Here is a 17,021-nt window from a genome sequence, read left to right on the forward strand (position 1 = left end):
AAGGGAAAATACAGGAAAAGGCCAGCCAGCCAGCTAGTTTCACCATGATTCATACACTATGATTTATACACAGCATTCATACACACGCTACCAGAGGAAGCTGCTCAATCCCGAGATCCCCTATGCCTCAAGGGCTTTGTATGTGTCTGAATTAGCAAAAACAATGTGTAAATTCAAAAGATGTAAAGACTATAGCATTACAACCAATCTGCAATAAAGAAATCCCATTTACAAAAAAGCTTATGGTTGTTGGGGGTGGGGTAAATAAAGGAAAGGGACAGATGCTTTTGAATCTATAAAAGAGTATCAAGATTCTATAATAGATGGCATCATAAAATAACAAAGAGATATAAGAGATAAGATGATAAAATAGACTAAAGATCTGAATTTAGAATTCCAGCTCCATTGCTAAACTTTATGTCTGTGGAGGATAAGTTACTTAAATATCAGTTGACTGATTCATGAATTTAATTATTATTCATTAAGCTGGTACCATGAGTAAGGTACCAAGCCAAATGCTGAGGATACAGCAGGGTATAAGATAGCTATGGAAGATAGAAAATTTAAATAAGTACCAACAACACAGTGAAAAGACTATAGAAGAGTAGGTATATCTGATCTAATCTGAAAGAGTTATGGAAGGCTTCCTGGATTAATGTTAAGGTCAGACCTAAATCTGAATTGTAAATAGGAGTTAGGGAACTAAAATAGGGTGGGAAGAGTGCTCTAGACAGGAGTAATAGTACTTGCAAATGCCTACTAGTCAGTATTGTGTACCATATAGAAAGATCAAAGAGATTATTACCTGATAATTATGGAGGCTGCAGTTGCAGACCAGTTAGATAATAATCAAAGTGGACAGTAGAATGTTTTTATTAATTCAAAATATTTTTGAGTAGTCATTATGTGCCAGGCATTATTCTTGGTACTTGGGATATATCAATGAACAAAGCAAACAAAAGTCCCTGTTCTGATGAAGCTTATGTTCTAATACAGGGTGAAAGACAATTTACAGCAATCACAGCATAAATGATATGGTGCATTAGAATGTGATAAGTGCTATGGGTCTGGTGGACTGGGAGTCCAGATGGGTGAGGGTTATTTTAAGTAGAGTAGTGAAGAATTGCCTCAGTGAGCTGGTGGTGATTGGGCAAAGACTTGAAAGAGAAGAGGAAGTGAGCTTTGCAATTACTAAGACAGAGCACATTCCAGGCAGACAGAAGAGCCAGCACAAAAGCCCTGATAGGATTGTGACTGGTATGCTCTCAAACAGCAAGAAGCTGGGTGTGGCAGAACAAGTAGGCAAAGGGGTGAGTAGTGTAAAATGAGGTCAGAAAGACAATGAGGGATGGAGGCAGACCTTGTGGGATCTTGTAGGCTACTATGAGAATTCATGATGAAGCAATTGCAATAGAAGCAAAAATTGACAAATGGGACCTAATTAAACTGAAGAGCTTCTGCACAGCAAAAGAAACTATCAAGAAACAGACAACCTACAGAATGGGAGAAAATCTTTGCAAACTATGCATCTGACAAAGGTCTAATATCCAGCATCTATAAGAAATTTAAATTTACAATTAAAAACAACCCTATTAAAAAGTGGGCAAAGGATGTGAACAGACAGTTCTCAAAAGAAGACATACATACTGCCAACAATCATATGAAAAAAAGCTAAACATCACTGATCATTAGAGAAATGCAAATCAAAATCACAATGAGATACCATCTCACACCAGTCAAAATGGCTATTATTAAAAACTCAAAGAATTACAGATGCTGGTGAGGTTGTGAAGAAAAAGGAGCACTTACAAACTGTTGGTGGGAGTGTAAATTAGTTCAATCATTGTAGAAAACAGTGTGGCAATTCCTCAAAGACCTAAAGACAGAAATATCATTCGAGCCAACAATTCCATTACTGGGTATATACCCAAAGGAATATAAATTATTCTATTATAAAGACACATGCATGCATATGTTAATTGCAGCACTATGCACAATAGCAAAGACATGGAATCAACCTAAATGCCCATCAATCATAGACTGGACAAAGAAAATGTGGTACATATACAGCATGGAATACTATGTAGCCATAAAAAAGAATGAGATCATGTTCTTTGCAGGCACATGGATGGAGCTGGAGGCCATTATCCTCAGCAAACTAACACAGGGACAGAAAGCCAAATACTGCATGTTATCATAAGTGGGAGCTAAGATGAGAACACACGGACACATGGAGGGGAACACACTGGGGCCTATCAAAGGGTAGAGGGTGGTAGAGAAAGAGGATCAGGAAAAATAACTAATGGGTACTAGGCTTAATACCTGGGTGACAAAATAATCTGCACAACAAACCCCCATGATACATGTTTACCTGTGTAACAAACCTGCATGTGTACCCCTCAACTTAAAAGTTTTTTTTTTTTTAAAAAAGAGAAAAAAAGAAAAAATGGCATGGGTCTGAAATAATTTCTGCAGGTGGAGACTGAGCCTGGCCTTGCATGAAAAAATAGATAACTGCCATGCAAATTTGAGGAAAGCCAAGTTCAAATAGACCATGAGGGCCAAATCGGCATAAATTTCTCTTCTTTCTCTAACTTATTTGTGTGGAAATGTGGAAAAAATAAACAGCCTCCCAGACTGAAGGATTTTGAAGGTTCGTATTCTAGCTTTGGGAAAAAAGGTAACAAGAAAGCAAGAGAGTTTAAAGCCATGGGAAAATACTCTGGGACAAGGATAGAGAAAGTACAGTGAAGCCAGGAAGAGTCTAGTAGTTTAAATAAATATTAAACGATGTGGCATAAAAATGTTAAATTCTATTGCAAATACCTAATGATTACTTATAATTTAATCTTTGATAATTTAGTCTTCAAAAAGATATTTTTCTTGGTTAAAATCATATTTGCTTTCTTTCTTAGGCAAAATAACTTTAGAGAGTATTTCTCTAGATGCTACCTACAAGTGCTGCCTAGATGCCCTCAGGTGGATTCTCCTTCTGGTTCAGCAGTCAGTAGCTCAGCTGCAGGCACTTTCTTGTCCCCTTTGACTAAGTGGAAACTTTGAAAGGTCTATAGTTTTTGAAAAAAGATGCATTTTCTCAAATTTGTAACCTAAACCACTTAAGAAGTTGAATTTAACTTCACAGATGGTTTTACAGGAAATAAAAGATCAAGTGCTCACAAGGTTAAATTTCAGGAAAGCCTTCTTGGATACAAGATAAAGGCGGGGTGTAAAGTGAAAACAAAAGTAGCTGGAGTTAGGTCATTTGATTTTATACTCTGTACTCAAGACTGCTCCTCTCTGCCGATTGCAACAGGTTGGTACTTTCTTTCTTTTCTTATTCTGACTTGAATATTTTTTTTTAAGCCCAAAGATCTTGTATATTTACTTATATAGAGGGAATCCTGATGCATAAAAGTTTAAATGCTTACTTCTTTAAAAAAAAAAAAAAAAAAAAAGGGTTACTTGAAAATAGCTGTACACTTTAACCTTAAATGAAAATCTTAATATAGCAAGAAGAAAATATGATTTTAAATACCATTAGTTGTCGGTAAAATTTTGTTAAAGAGAAAATAGGTTTTATTATAGCACTTTTTTTCACTTTCTTTTACAAGTACTGATTTTTTTTTTGTTCTCATAGTAATTATAAAGACACTTAAAAGCATGTCTATATATCTGCTAGAAGGATCATTTCTGCAAATAATTCCATTTCTACTCTTTTTTATTCACATTTTTAGTAAGATTAATTCTTACTTAAAAATTCCCTTCCTTAATATATTATAATATTTGGCCATATTATTCCTTATCATCAGGTTCAAGATTTTCTGATGAAAGAGAAAGGAAGAACAAGGTTCATATTGTGTTAATAATTAATGCATAAGAACATGAAGACCATAGTAGTCTTCCAGACTGGAACTTTTTAAGTAACTTTAATGATAAAAAGAGTAATTTTAAAAAGTTGGCACCCGGTTTTTACATAATGAAAACAATTCTTCTATGTGGTATCTTTCTTCAGAGCCTTCTTTTCTTTGCTATATTCATTCAAAAAAAGTTAGCAAACAAGAACATTTCTTTTGAAAATGTACTATAATTTGGCACACTGTTTTAAAAATAATATTTTCATTACTGATTCTATAAGAATATTTGAGATACTTCAGAGGACAAAAACAACCCAAGGAAAATAGAAAGGCTAAAGAAAAAAGAAAACAAAATTCAGCACTATAATAAAAACACTGAAAGTCATTATTTTATACATTCCAAAACTTATGAATTCTGTGCAAGCTTATCTTAATACTACGGGGTGCTAGTAGCCAACATAGTGCAATAACAATGTTGACATAGAAGATTGCTGGGATACTATCTATCCATTCTAGAGTAACAGCTTTATACCTGTTGGCAAAACCTTTAATTCGACAAATATTTACTGAGAAGCTACTTTGTGCCAGGCACATTAACAAGATTTTATTTACAAACACAAATCAAATAGGTCATGCTTTGAGGAACTTAAAACCTAGAGGAACAAGGTAGTATGGGAAACGCATCCTTTCCACAGAATGGATCAGTTCTCTGAGGGGTATGTAGAGATTGCTAATACATCAGGAAAGTCTTCTGGGGAGGTGGCATCTGCGTTTATTGAGTAGGAATTGGCCCTTCCAGGGAAGGGCAAGAAATTGTATGGTAGATAAAGGAACAGAATGAGCAATGATGTAGACAGATGCTGCTGCACGGTGGTTGCCAGCCCACTGCTGAGAAATTAGTCCTATCACTGTCTCTAGTGTGGACACAGAGTAGGGAGAGGTGGCAGGAGCCATGGATGGCACCGCATTATGAAGAGAGCCTTGGGTGTTTTGCTAAGGAGCTTGGATTCTGGCTTTCAGGTGAAGAGATGTGTCTTCCAGATGAGGAACAAAACAGAGGAGAGGCAGATTGGCAATTTAGAGATCAAATACTCCGGTGGAAATAAGAAAAACGTTTTTGACAAGGAGGTATTGAGGAGGAGTAACAACAGGATATCAGTTCGAAAGATACTGCTTGGCCAGGTGCAGTGGCTCATGCCTGTTACCCCAACTCTGCGAGGCCAAGGCAGGTAGATTGCTTGAGCCCAGGAGTTTGAGACCAGCCTTGGCAACCTGGTAAAACCCCGTCTCTATCAAAAATACAAAAGTTAAACAGTCTCATAACCTGGTCAATAAATAAATAAATACATGGATTAAAATTTAAAAATAGGCTGTGCTCGGTGGCTCACGCCTGTAATCCCAGCACTTTGGGAGGCCGAGGCAGGTGGATCATGAGGTCAGGAGTGCGAGACCAGTCTGGCCAACATAGTGAAACCCCATCTCTACTAAAAATAGAAAAAATTAGCCAGGCATGGTGGTGTGTGCCTGTAATCCCAGCTACTTGGGAGGCTGAGGCAGGAGAATCGCATGAACCCAGGAGGCGGAGGTTGCAGTGAGCCGAGATTGCGCCACTGCATTCCAGCCTGGGCAACAGAATGAGACTCCATCTCAAAAAAAAATTAAATATTAAATATTAAAAAAGATATTGCAGTAGGCTAGGTGAGAAACATAATAGCTGAATTGTGCAAATGTGTGGAAGAGTGCAGATTAAGAGGAGAAGACAGATTCAAGACCTATTTGGAAGGCAGAATCAGAACTTGGGAACTGATTGGGAATCAGGGATGAAAGTAAGAGAGAAGACAAGAATGAAGCAGGCTTACAGCTTAGATGATTAGAGGATAGTGGTGCTACTAAAAAACAGTACACAATAAGCAAGTAGTGACCAGTTTTGGAGGGAAGTTGGCTAAAGGAGATCTTGTTTTATAAAAGGCAACTAGTGAAATTTAGTGCAAATGCTGACAGAATTTATTTAACTTATTTAAATTAAATTTATAAATAACATCAAAATAAAAAATAAATTTAATTTAAATAAACCAAGTAATTTACTATTTTCATTTTTATTCAATTTGTTGTAGATATACTTTTACGATTCACAAAATTATGTATGTAAAGATTATAACACTATTCTTTTTAGTTAAAATCTAATTAAATTTTCATATTTTAAAAATCATTTTTACATAAAAGTGTTCACTTTTATTTAGGATTTAATGATTAAGAAAATTCTCCAGGGCATTATGTTTATTGTCCTGTTCAAATCCCAGCTCTTTCACACAGAATTGTACAAGCAAAGTTTGAGTAACTAATCTTGGGGTCATATTCCAATGTGGCTCCCATTAAAGCGTTTCAAAGAGTGCTAGATTCAGGCTCACATATGTTACAGCAACAGGCTATACTCTAGGGAAAGAACAAAACAGCTTGATAAAAACTGTTTCCTTTTAAGCATATTTAGACAAATATCTATCCTGTATTCTCTTTGCCATCTAGATTGGAGCCATGGCTTTGGAACAGAACCAGTCAACAGATTATTATTATGAGGAAAATGAAATGAATAGCACTTATGACTACAGTCAATATGAATTGATCTGTATCAAAGAAGATGTCAGAGAATTTGCAAAAGTTTTCCTCCCTGTATTCCTCACAATAGCTTTCGTCATTGGACTTGCAGGCAATTCCATGGTAGTGGCAATTTATGCCTATTACAAGAAACAGAGAACCAAAACAGATGTGTACATCCTGAATTTGGCTGTAGCAGATTTACTTCTTCTATTCACTCTGCCTTTTTGGGCTGTTAATGCAGTTCATGGGTGGGTTTTAGGGAAAATAATGTGCAAAATAACTTCAGCCTTGTACACACTAAACTTTGTCTCTGGAATGCAGTTTTTGGCTTGTATCAGCATAGACAGATATGTGGCAGTAACTAAAGTCCCCAGCCAATCAGGAGTGGGAAAACCATGCTGGATCATCTGTTTCTGTGTCTGGATGGCTGCCATCTTGCTGAGCATACCCCAGCTGGTTTTTTATACAGTAAATGACAATGCTAGGTGCATTCCCATTTTTCCCCGCTACCTAGGAACATCAATGAAAGCATCGATTCAAATGCTAGAGATCTGCATCGGATTTGTAGTACCCTTTCTTATTATGGGGGTGTGCTACTTTATCACGGCAAGGACACTCATGAAGATGCCAAACATTAAAATATCTCGACCCCTAAAAGTTCTGCTCACAGTCGTTATAGTTTTCATTGTCACTCAGCTGCCTTATAACATTGTCAAGTTCTGCCGAGCCATAGACATCATCTACTCCCTGATCACCAACTGCAACATGAGCAAACGCATGGACATTGCCATCCAAATCACAGAAAGCATTGCACTCTTTCACAGCTGCCTCAACCCAATCCTTTATGTTTTTATGGGAGCATCTTTCAAAAACTACATTATGAAAGTGGCCAAGAAATATGGGTCCTGGAGAAGACAGAGACAAAGTGTGGAGGAGTTTCCTTTTGATTCTGAGGGTCCTACAGAGCCAACCAGTACTTTTAGCATTTAAAGGTAAAACTGCTCTGCCTTTTGCTTGGATACATATGAATGATGCTTTCCCCTCAAATAAAACATCTGCATTATTCTGAAACTCAAATCTCAGACGTCATGGTCGCAACTTATAATAAAGAATGGGTTGGGGGAAGGGGGAGAAATAAAAGCCAAGAAGAGGAAACAGGATAATAAATGTACAAAACATGAAAATTAAAATGAACAATATAGGAAAATAATTGTAACAGGCATAAGTGAATAACACTCTGCTGTAAAGAAGAAGAGCTTTGTGGTGATAATTTTGTTATCTTGGTTGCAGTGGTGGTTATACAAATCTACACAAGTGATAAAATGACACAGAACTGTATACACACATTGTACCAATTTCAATTTCCTGGTTTTGACATTATAGTATAATTATGTAAGATGGAACCATTGGGGGAAACTGGGTGAAGGGTACCCAGGACCACTCTGTACCATCTTTGTAACTTCCTGTGAATTTATAATAATTTCAAAATAAAAGAAGTTAAGAAAAACAAACCCACTATGCTATAAAGTTAGGCCATCTAAAACAGATTATTAAAGAGGTTCATGTTAAAAGGCATTTATAATTATTTTTAATTATCTAAGTTTTAATACAAGAATGATTTCCTTGTATAATTTTAGTACTTGAATAAGTATGCAGCAGAACTCCAACTATCTTTTTTCCTGTTTTTTCTTTTTTTAATTTGTAAGTAATTTTATAAAATCCACCTCCTCCAAAAAAGCGATAAAAAAAAACAAACTATAATAAGCTTTTCTGATTCTTTTCAAAACATTCCTGGTAAGTTCCTAAAGACATAATTTGCTTCTATGATGTCAACTTTCTTACTAATAACTGGCTATCATGACAAATGTTAGGTTTATCATATATAGTCTAGGTGTAATCCTCAGACTATCATTTTCATTTGGGTTCCAATTTCTTGACTTCCTAAAGAACTCATGCATTTATATGAGTCTACCACTGCCGATTGACTAAAAAATATATTATCCCATGCATAAAATGTCCTATTTTCATGTAAACACTTCATTTTTGAGTAATAAAAATATGTACCACAAAAATTATTAACATGTACAGCTTATCTTTTTAAAAAATATTTGCTGTAAATTATTATAATCCATGTAATATGCTCCTACTAAAATTAAATTTTGCTAGCAATTACATTGGTCAAAAATAGTATGCACTAATGAATTTTATCTCTAAAACTACAAAAAATGACATGTTTTCTGCTCTTAAACATCACCTAACCAACATATGTTATTTTAAAATTACTTTTTCTTTCAACCACTATTTCTAAGTTTGAAAATGCTTTCACACGCAGAATTAATTATTTTTTCATTTTTTTGAGACAGAGTTTCACTCTTGTTGCCCAGGGTGAAGTGCAGTGGTGCCATCTCAGTGCACATCAACTTCTGCCACCCGGGGTCAAGCAAGTCTCCTGCCTCAGCCTCCTGAGTAGCTGGGATTACAGGTGCCTGCCACCACACCTGGCTAATTTTTGTATTTTTAGTAGAGACAGGGCTTCACCATGTTGGCCAGGTTGGTCTTGAACTCCTGGCCTCAGGTGATCCACCTGCCTCAGCCTCCCAAAGTGCTGGGATTACAGGTGTGAGCCACCGCAACTGGACTACACATGCAGAATTTAAAGAATTATGATCATGAAACTAATCACTATGTATCATAGCAATATTCTAGAATAGCATCTGGCACAAAGGATCAGTGTGTTAGGTGAAAAAATTAGGCTGAACACTCACCACTGCTCCACCATTTCTTGCCATTAATTACATAGCTATCTTCATCTCGTTGGATGCTGCATTCAATATTTGTGGCATCACTTGAAGCTACATCAGGTTCTATAAATAAACAAAAGCTGAATTTACAGGCAGGCAGATATCATCAGTAGATTTAGATAAGGATATGAAAACTTTAAAAACAAAGGCATCTTTATCTTTTTCAATGTCCTTTCACTCCCCATTCCACCCTGCTTTTCCCATAACCTACACACAGTATTCAATAAATGTGCACTGAAAGAATGAGTGAATGAATGAAGTATACTGAACATTGGGGATCAGTATTTTGAATTGTATTTTTGGCTTCCTCACTGACATATAACTTGGGATACAACCCAGTCCTTTCTCCAATCAGCAGATGTAGACAAAAGTATTGTTTTCTACTTCTCACAATGGAGATATGTACTAAATATTGATTGGCAAGACAGACTCCCCCCCATATAGTTTACTGTCTTAAGCAATTTCTAATATGCCTTGCAAATTCCATCAGGAATGCTTTCACTGATTTATATACTTTGCATTCTTTAAAGCCTGTTCAACACTTAAGGTCTTCAGAAAGTTCTCCATGGGACACCCTTAGACAATTGCTTTACTGCATGGCACCAGAACTGTCTAGCTTTCAATCATAGCAATCTGCACTTGCTAATATGACACCCCTTTAAATGAGTTCTTCAGATATCCCATGTGTTCTGTTTCTAAAACTTAAGACTCATTTTTTTTTCTTTTTTAGAAAGAGGGCTGTGTATTCTACTTATTTTGTAAACCCCACCTAGTGCTTTGTAGACAATACATCCTACTGTAGGTATTCAATAAATGCCTTTTACTGATTTAAACAGAGATCAGTTCTGCTATTATAGTAGTCCCCTGTCATCTGTAGTTTTGCTATCTGAGGTTTCAGTTATGAGAGGCCAACTGCATTCCAAAAATATTAAGTGAAAAATTCCAGAAGTAAACAATTCGTAATTTTTAAATAGTGTACCATTCTGAGTATTGTTATAATTGTTCTATTTTATTATTAGTTATTATTGTCTTACTATGCCTAATTTATAGATTAAACTGTATCATAGGTACATATGTATAAGAAAAAACATAGTCTAAATAGGGTTCAGGACTATCCCAGTTTTCAGACACCCACTGGGGGTCTTAGAACGTATCCCCTTCAGATAAAAGAGGAGTACTGTATAAATGTATACTATGTTATACAAAACAATAAAATCTGGCCATTATTGAAAGCCATAAAAATTATGGACAAGCAAAATTTGGTTTAATTCTAAACTAAATCACAAAACAATGATTTTTTTCTATTGAAGAGTTCTTAATTCTTCCTATGTACAAATGATATTAAATCTGTCTTTATTAACATGTTCCTTTATTTTCCCACATGATTATAATTGGAGCCATATGTCCAGTACTGGTGAAATTTCTATTTTTCTGGGTTTATGGAAGAGTTGAATATTTTATAAGTATCAATATAAAATTATCACAAAGATATTTCATACATAAAAGATCTTAAATATTCATATATAGCAATTTTAGTAATGACATCAAAAAATTGTGAAACTAAGTTTACTCTGCTGCTAATGCTATAGCAGGCTACTAGAGAACATCATCTGATATTCTAACAAAGGAGAGGATCATATTTTTCTGAACATTTGAAAATGCCAAAATTTAATAACAGGCTCAAAATAAACATACTCACATTTTTGGCCAATGGCAAATTTGACTGAAACACAGAACCACATCCTGTATTTCCTTCAGCTCATCCATAACAACTCCGGGATGACTGACTACACAAGGAGAGAATGGTGATTGGCATTTACCTGTCATACAGAAGCAAGAGGTAATGTTCCCTTGCAGAAGAGGCTCAAGCCACTGTTTCTTCTGCTCCTCACTTCCATACAGGTGCAGAACCTCCATGTTCCCTGTGTCTATACATAAAGAAGGAGTATTTGTTTTGCATTTGAAAATTTATCAATATGAAATCCACAACTTTATGTAAAGAGTACAGAAATGCATCTTTTTAAAGCAAATGTTTGCTAACAAAAATATTTTGAAACATATAGTAAATATAATTTATACTGACAGCATGCCATAAATATTTACAAGTACAAGGCATTTGGTGCATATTTATTCAACTTGTTCTGAATCACAGACTCTTCTTCAGTTCATCCCAATGAAGAATGGCACTAATGACGTCTAACTCAATTAGAACTGAAGGAAACAATTTACTGGTCTAAACCTTGCCTGCTGTATTGCAAATATGCCCTGCTGGAAGTGATTGCAATGCTCCCGGAGAACAATTAACATTGCATGTCCTACTGAGACTCCAGCCCTTAATTTTACCTGCTGTTCCTCAAACACACCCTATGCTTTCTAATTTCCACATATTTGCCTGGGCCAGGCTTTTTCTCAAGTGAAATTCTCCCCGTCCTTCACAAGTAAATTCCTGCTTATGAGCCACCTCCTCTGCAAAGAATCTCTGATTACCCAGTCAGTAATACCTCCTTCTCTGAACTCACATAACAATTATTTCTATTTACCTCTAACATTGCTCTTACTTTTATGTACCCCATACTACCTAGAAAATACTTGATAATTCTCAAGGATGCTAAAGACAGAATCCCTGCCCTGGAAAGAAAATGGCAGCAGATAACTTCAAAGACCCTCTCTGATCCTTGGAGGGTATTGTTTATAGTATATGATGCACTGTAGTATTGCCCTTGGCTAACAAAGAATTCTTCATGACTGCCATGGAGTAAAATTTTCTAGATGGCTTCCTCTGATTTTCCATTCCTGTCAGATTTCTTAAAATACTGTCTAAAAGCTTTCCCTTGAGTGTTGATTATTCATAAGATTTTGAGAAAACAATTTTCATATCAACATTTACAATGACTTTAAGGATAGTTACTGAAATGCTTATGAAAATCGAATTGTGTAAGTTAAATCTCTCAAGATGTCTGCACTCTATTCAGGCACTCCTAACAGAGCCAACATTACATCAACATTAACAAAATTCCTTGCAGATTAACACAGCTTAACATTCTTTTTGACTGAGGGAGAAAATAAGTCCTGAGTTATAATTCATGAAGCTCATTGTTTGTTTTGCCTGTTTTAAATTAACTGTTACTTGTTATAGTACAAATAAGGTAAATATTGAATTCAAAATTTCCAAAAATTATCAGTTTCTTCTGAAAAGCTCACAAAGTTATCATTTACAGGTTGGAAAAAAAAACTTGGATAAACTACACCAACAATAAAAATTATTTCCCATTAAAAAATATCAGACCAGCTCTCTAGATTCCTCCTCTCTGGGCAGGGCATCTCTAAAAGAAAGGCAGTAGCCCCAGTCAGGGGCTTACAGATGAAACTACCATCTCCCTGGGACAGAGGACCTGCAGGAAGGGGTGGCTGTGGGCGCAGCTTCAGCAGACTTCAACATTCCTGCCTGCTGGCACTGAAGACAGCAGCGGATCTCTCAGCACAGTGCTTGAGCTCTGCTAAGGGACAGACTGCCTCCTCAAGTGGGTCCCTGACCCCCGTGCCTCCTGACGGGGAGACACCTCCCAACAGGGGTCGACATACACCTCAAACAGGAGAGCTCTGGCTGGTGTGTGGTGGGTGCTCCTCAGGGACAAAGCTTCCAGAGGAAGGAACAGGCGGCAATCTTTGCTGTTCTGCAGCCTCCACTTGTGATATCCAGGCAAACAGGGTTGGGAGTGGACCTCCAGCAAACTCCAGCAGACCTGCAGCAGAGGGGCCTGACTCAGAAGGAAAACTAACAAACGGAAAGGAATAGCATGAACAACAAAAAGGATGCCTACACAAAAACTCCATCTGAAGGTCACCAACATCAAAGACCAAAGGTAGAAAAATCCACGAAGATGAGGAAAAACCAATGCAAAAAGGCTGAAAATTCCAAAACCAGAATGCCTCTTCTTCTCCAAAGGATCACAACCCCTCGCCCGTAAGGGAACAAAACTGGATGGAGAATGAGTTTGACGAATTGACAGAAGTAGGCTTCAGAAGGTGGGTAATAACAAACTCCTCTGAGCTAAAGGAGCATGTTCTAGCCCAATGCAAGGAACCTAAGAACGTTGACAAAAGTTAGAGGAATTGCTAACTAGAATAACCAGTTTAGAGAAGACCATAAATGACCTGATAGAGCTGAAAAACACAGCACAAGAACTTCGTGAAGTATACACAAGTATCAATAGCTGAATCAATCAAGCGAAAGAAAGGATATCAGAGACTGAAGATCAACTTAATGAAATAAAGCATGAAGACAAGACTAGAGAAAAAAGAATGAAAAGGAATGAACAAAGCCTCCAAAAAATATGGGATGACATGAAAAGACCAAACCTAGGTTTGACTGGTGTACCTGAAAGTGAAGGGGAGAATGGAACCAAGTTGGAAAACACTCTGCAGGATATTATCCAGGAGAACTTCCCCTACCTAGCAAGAGAGGCCAACATTCAAATTCAGGAAATACAGAGAACACCACAAAGATACTCCTCAAGAAGAGCAGCCCCAAGACACATAATCATCAGATTCACCAAGGTTGAAATGAAAGAAAAAATGTGAGGGGCAGCCAGAGAGAAAGGTCAGGTTACCCACAATAGGAAGCCCATCAGACTAACAATAGATCTCTCCACAGAAACCCTACAAGCCAGAAGAGAGTGGGGGCCAATATTCAACTTTCTTAAAGAAAAGAAATTTTCAAGCCAGAATTTCATATCCAGCTAAACTAAGCTTCATAAGCGAAGGAAAAATAAAATCCTTTACAGACAAGCAAATGCTGGGAGAGATTTTGTCACCACCAGGCCTGTCTTACAACAGCTCCTGAAGGAAGCACTACACATGCAAAGCAAAAACTGGTACTAGCCACTGCAAAAACATACCAAATTGTAAAGACCATCGACACTATAAAGAAACTGCATCAACTCACAGGCAAAATAACCAGCTAGCATCATAATGACAGGATCAAATTCACATATAACAATATTAACCTTAAATGTAAATGGGTTAAATGCCCCAATTAAAAGACACACACTGGCAAATTGGATAGAGTCAAGACCCATTGGTGTGCTGTATTCAGGAGACCATCTCACGTGCACAGACACACATAGGCTCAAAATAAAGGGATGGAGGAAGATTTACCAAGAAAATGGAAAGCAAAACAAAAACAAAAAAGCAGGGGTTGCAATCCTAGTTTCTAATAAAACAGACTTTAAACCAACAAAGATAAAAAAAAGACAAAGAAGGACATTACATAATGGTAAAGGGATCAATGCAACAAGAAGAGCTAACTATCCTAAATATATATGCACCCAAAACAGGAGCACCCAGATTCATAAAGCAAGTTCTTAGAGACTACAAAGAGACTTAGACTCCCACACAATAATAGTGGGAGACTTTAACACCCCACTTTCAATATTAGACAGGTCGACGAGACAGAAAATTAACAAGGATATTCAGGATTGAACTCAGCTCTGGACCAAGCGGACCTAGTAGTCATCTACAGACTCTCCACCCCAAACTGACAGAATATACATCCTTCTCAGCACCACATTGCACTTATTCTAAAATTGACCACATAATTGGAAGTAAAACACTCCTCAGAAAATGCAAAAGAATTGAAATCATAACAAAAAGTCTCTCAGACCACAGTGCAATCAAATTAGAACTCAGGATTAAGAAACTCACTCAAAACTGCACATCTATATGATAACTGAACAACCTGCTCCTGAATGACTACTGGGTAAGTAATGAAATTAAGGCAGAAATAAATAAGTTATTTGAAACCAATAAGAACAAAGACACAATGTACCAGAATCTCTGGGACACAGCTAAAGCAGTATTTAGAGGGAAATTTTTAGCACTAAATGCCCACAGGAGAAAGCGGGAAAGATGTAAAATTGACATGTTAACATCACAATTAAACGAACTAGAAAAGCAAGCCAAACAAATTCAAAAGCTAGCAGAAGACAAGAAATAACCAAGATCAGAGCAGAACTGAAGGAGATAGAGACAAGAAAAACCCTTCAAAAAATAAATGAATCCACGAGCTGGTTTTTTGAAAAGATTAACTAAATACACCACTAGCCAGACTAATAAAGAAAAGAGAAGAATCAAATAGACACAACAAAAAATGATAAAGGGGATATCAACACTGATCCCACAGAAATACAAACTACCATCAGAGAATACTATAAACACCCTATGCAAATAAACTAGAAAATCTAGAAGAAATGGATAAACTCCTGGACACATATACCCTCCCAAGATTAAACCAAAAAAGTCAAATCCCTGAATAGACCAATAACAAGGTCTGAAATTGAGGCAGTAATTAATAGCCCACCAACCCAAAAAAGCCCAGGACCAGATGGTTTCACAGTCGAATTCTACCAGAGGTACAAAGAGGAGCTGATACCATTCCTTCTGAAACTATTCCAAACAATAGAAAAAGAGGGACTCCTTCCTAACTTGTTTTATGAGGCCAGCATCATCCTGGTACCAAAACCTGGCAGAGACACAACAAAAAAAGAAAATTTCAGACCAATATCCCTGATGAACATCAAAGTGAAAATGCTCAATAAAATACTGGCAAACCAAAACCAGCAGCACATCAAAAAGCTTATCCACCACAATCAAGTTGGCTTCATCCCTGGGATGCAAGGCTGGTTCAACATATGCAAATCAATCAATGTAATCCATCACATAAACAGAACCAATGACAAAAACCACATGATTATCTCAATAGATGCAGAAAAGGCCTCTGATAAAATTCAACACCCCTTCATGCAAAAAACTCTCAATAAACTCGGTATTGATAGAACGTATCTCAAAATAAGAGCTATTTATGACAAACCCACAGCCAATATCATACTGAATGGGCCACAGCTGGAAGCACTCCCTTTGAAACTGGGACACACTCAAAGCAGTGTGTAGAGGGAAATTTATAGCACTAAATGCCCACAAGAGAAAGCAGGAAAGATCTAAAATTGACACCCTAACATCACAATTAAAATAACTAGAAAAGAGCAAACACATTCAAAAGCTAGCAGAAGGCAAGAAATAACTAAGATCAGAGCAGAACTGAAGGAAATAGAGACACAAAAAACCCTTCAAAAAATCAATGAATCCAGGAGCTGGTTTTTTGAAAAGATCAACAAAATTGATAGACCGCTAGCAAGACTAATAAAGAAGAAAACAGAGAAGAATCAATAGACGCAATAAAAAATGACAAAGGGGATATCACCACCGATCCTACAGAAATACAAACTACCATCAGAGAATACTATGAACACCTCTATGCAAATAAACTAGAAAATCTAGAAGAAATGGATAAATTCCTCGACACATACACCCTCCCAAGACTAAACCAGGAAGAAGTTGAATCTCTGAATAGACCAACAACAGGCTCTGAAATTGAGGCAATAATTAATAGCTTACCAATCAAAAACAGTCCAGGACCAGATGGATTCACAGCTGAATTCTACCAGAGGTACAAGGAGGAGCTGGTACCATTCCTTCTGAAACTATTCCAATCAATAGAAAAAGAGGGAATCCTCCCTAACTCATTTTATGAGGCCAGCATCATCCTGATACCAAAGCCTGGCAGAGACACAACAAAAAAAGAGAATTTTAGACCAATATCCTTGGTGAACATTGATGCAAAAATCCTCAATAAAATACTGGCAAACCAAATCCAGCAGCACATCAAAAAGCTTATCCACCATGATCAAGTGGGCTTCATCCCTGGGATGTTAGG

At 36.9% G+C, this 17,021-nt stretch overlaps 2 protein-coding genes across 5 annotated transcripts in view; one reads left to right on the plus strand and one right to left on the minus strand.

Moving 5' to 3' along the window:
- Nucleotides 1-17,021, minus strand: part of ACAD11 (acyl-CoA dehydrogenase family member 11) — a 108,921-nt gene that overhangs the window by 41,941 nt on the left and 49,959 nt on the right. For all 4 annotated transcript variants that reach the window (XM_054482350.2, XM_054482351.2, XM_054482353.2 and 1 more), the window contains 2 exons: nt 11,071-11,178; nt 9,215-9,313 (listed from right to left, as the gene is read on the minus strand). In XM_054482350.2, coding sequence (XP_054338325.1) covers nt 9,215-9,313; nt 11,071-11,178 — 207 coding nt within the window. The remainder of the gene's footprint in view (nt 1-9,214; nt 9,314-11,070; nt 11,179-17,021) is intronic.
- Nucleotides 899-8,521, plus strand: ACKR4 (atypical chemokine receptor 4). Its single transcript, XM_054482357.2, has 2 exons — nt 899-3,313; nt 6,378-8,521. The coding sequence occupies exon 2, from the start codon at nt 6,387-6,389 to the stop codon at nt 7,437-7,439; it is 1,053 nt and encodes a 350-aa protein (XP_054338332.1). The 5' UTR covers nt 899-3,313; nt 6,378-6,386; the 3' UTR covers nt 7,440-8,521.

Source organism: Pongo pygmaeus, chromosome 2 (assembly GCF_028885625.2).
Source record: "Pongo pygmaeus isolate AG05252 chromosome 2, NHGRI_mPonPyg2-v2.0_pri, whole genome shotgun sequence".
NCBI lineage: Eukaryota > Metazoa > Chordata > Mammalia > Primates > Hominidae > Pongo > Pongo pygmaeus.

Coding starts and splice junctions, on each gene's coding strand:
- ACKR4 (XM_054482357.2), top strand. CDS start 6,387: ATGGCTTTGGAACAGAACCAGTCAACAGATTATTATTATGAGGAAAAT.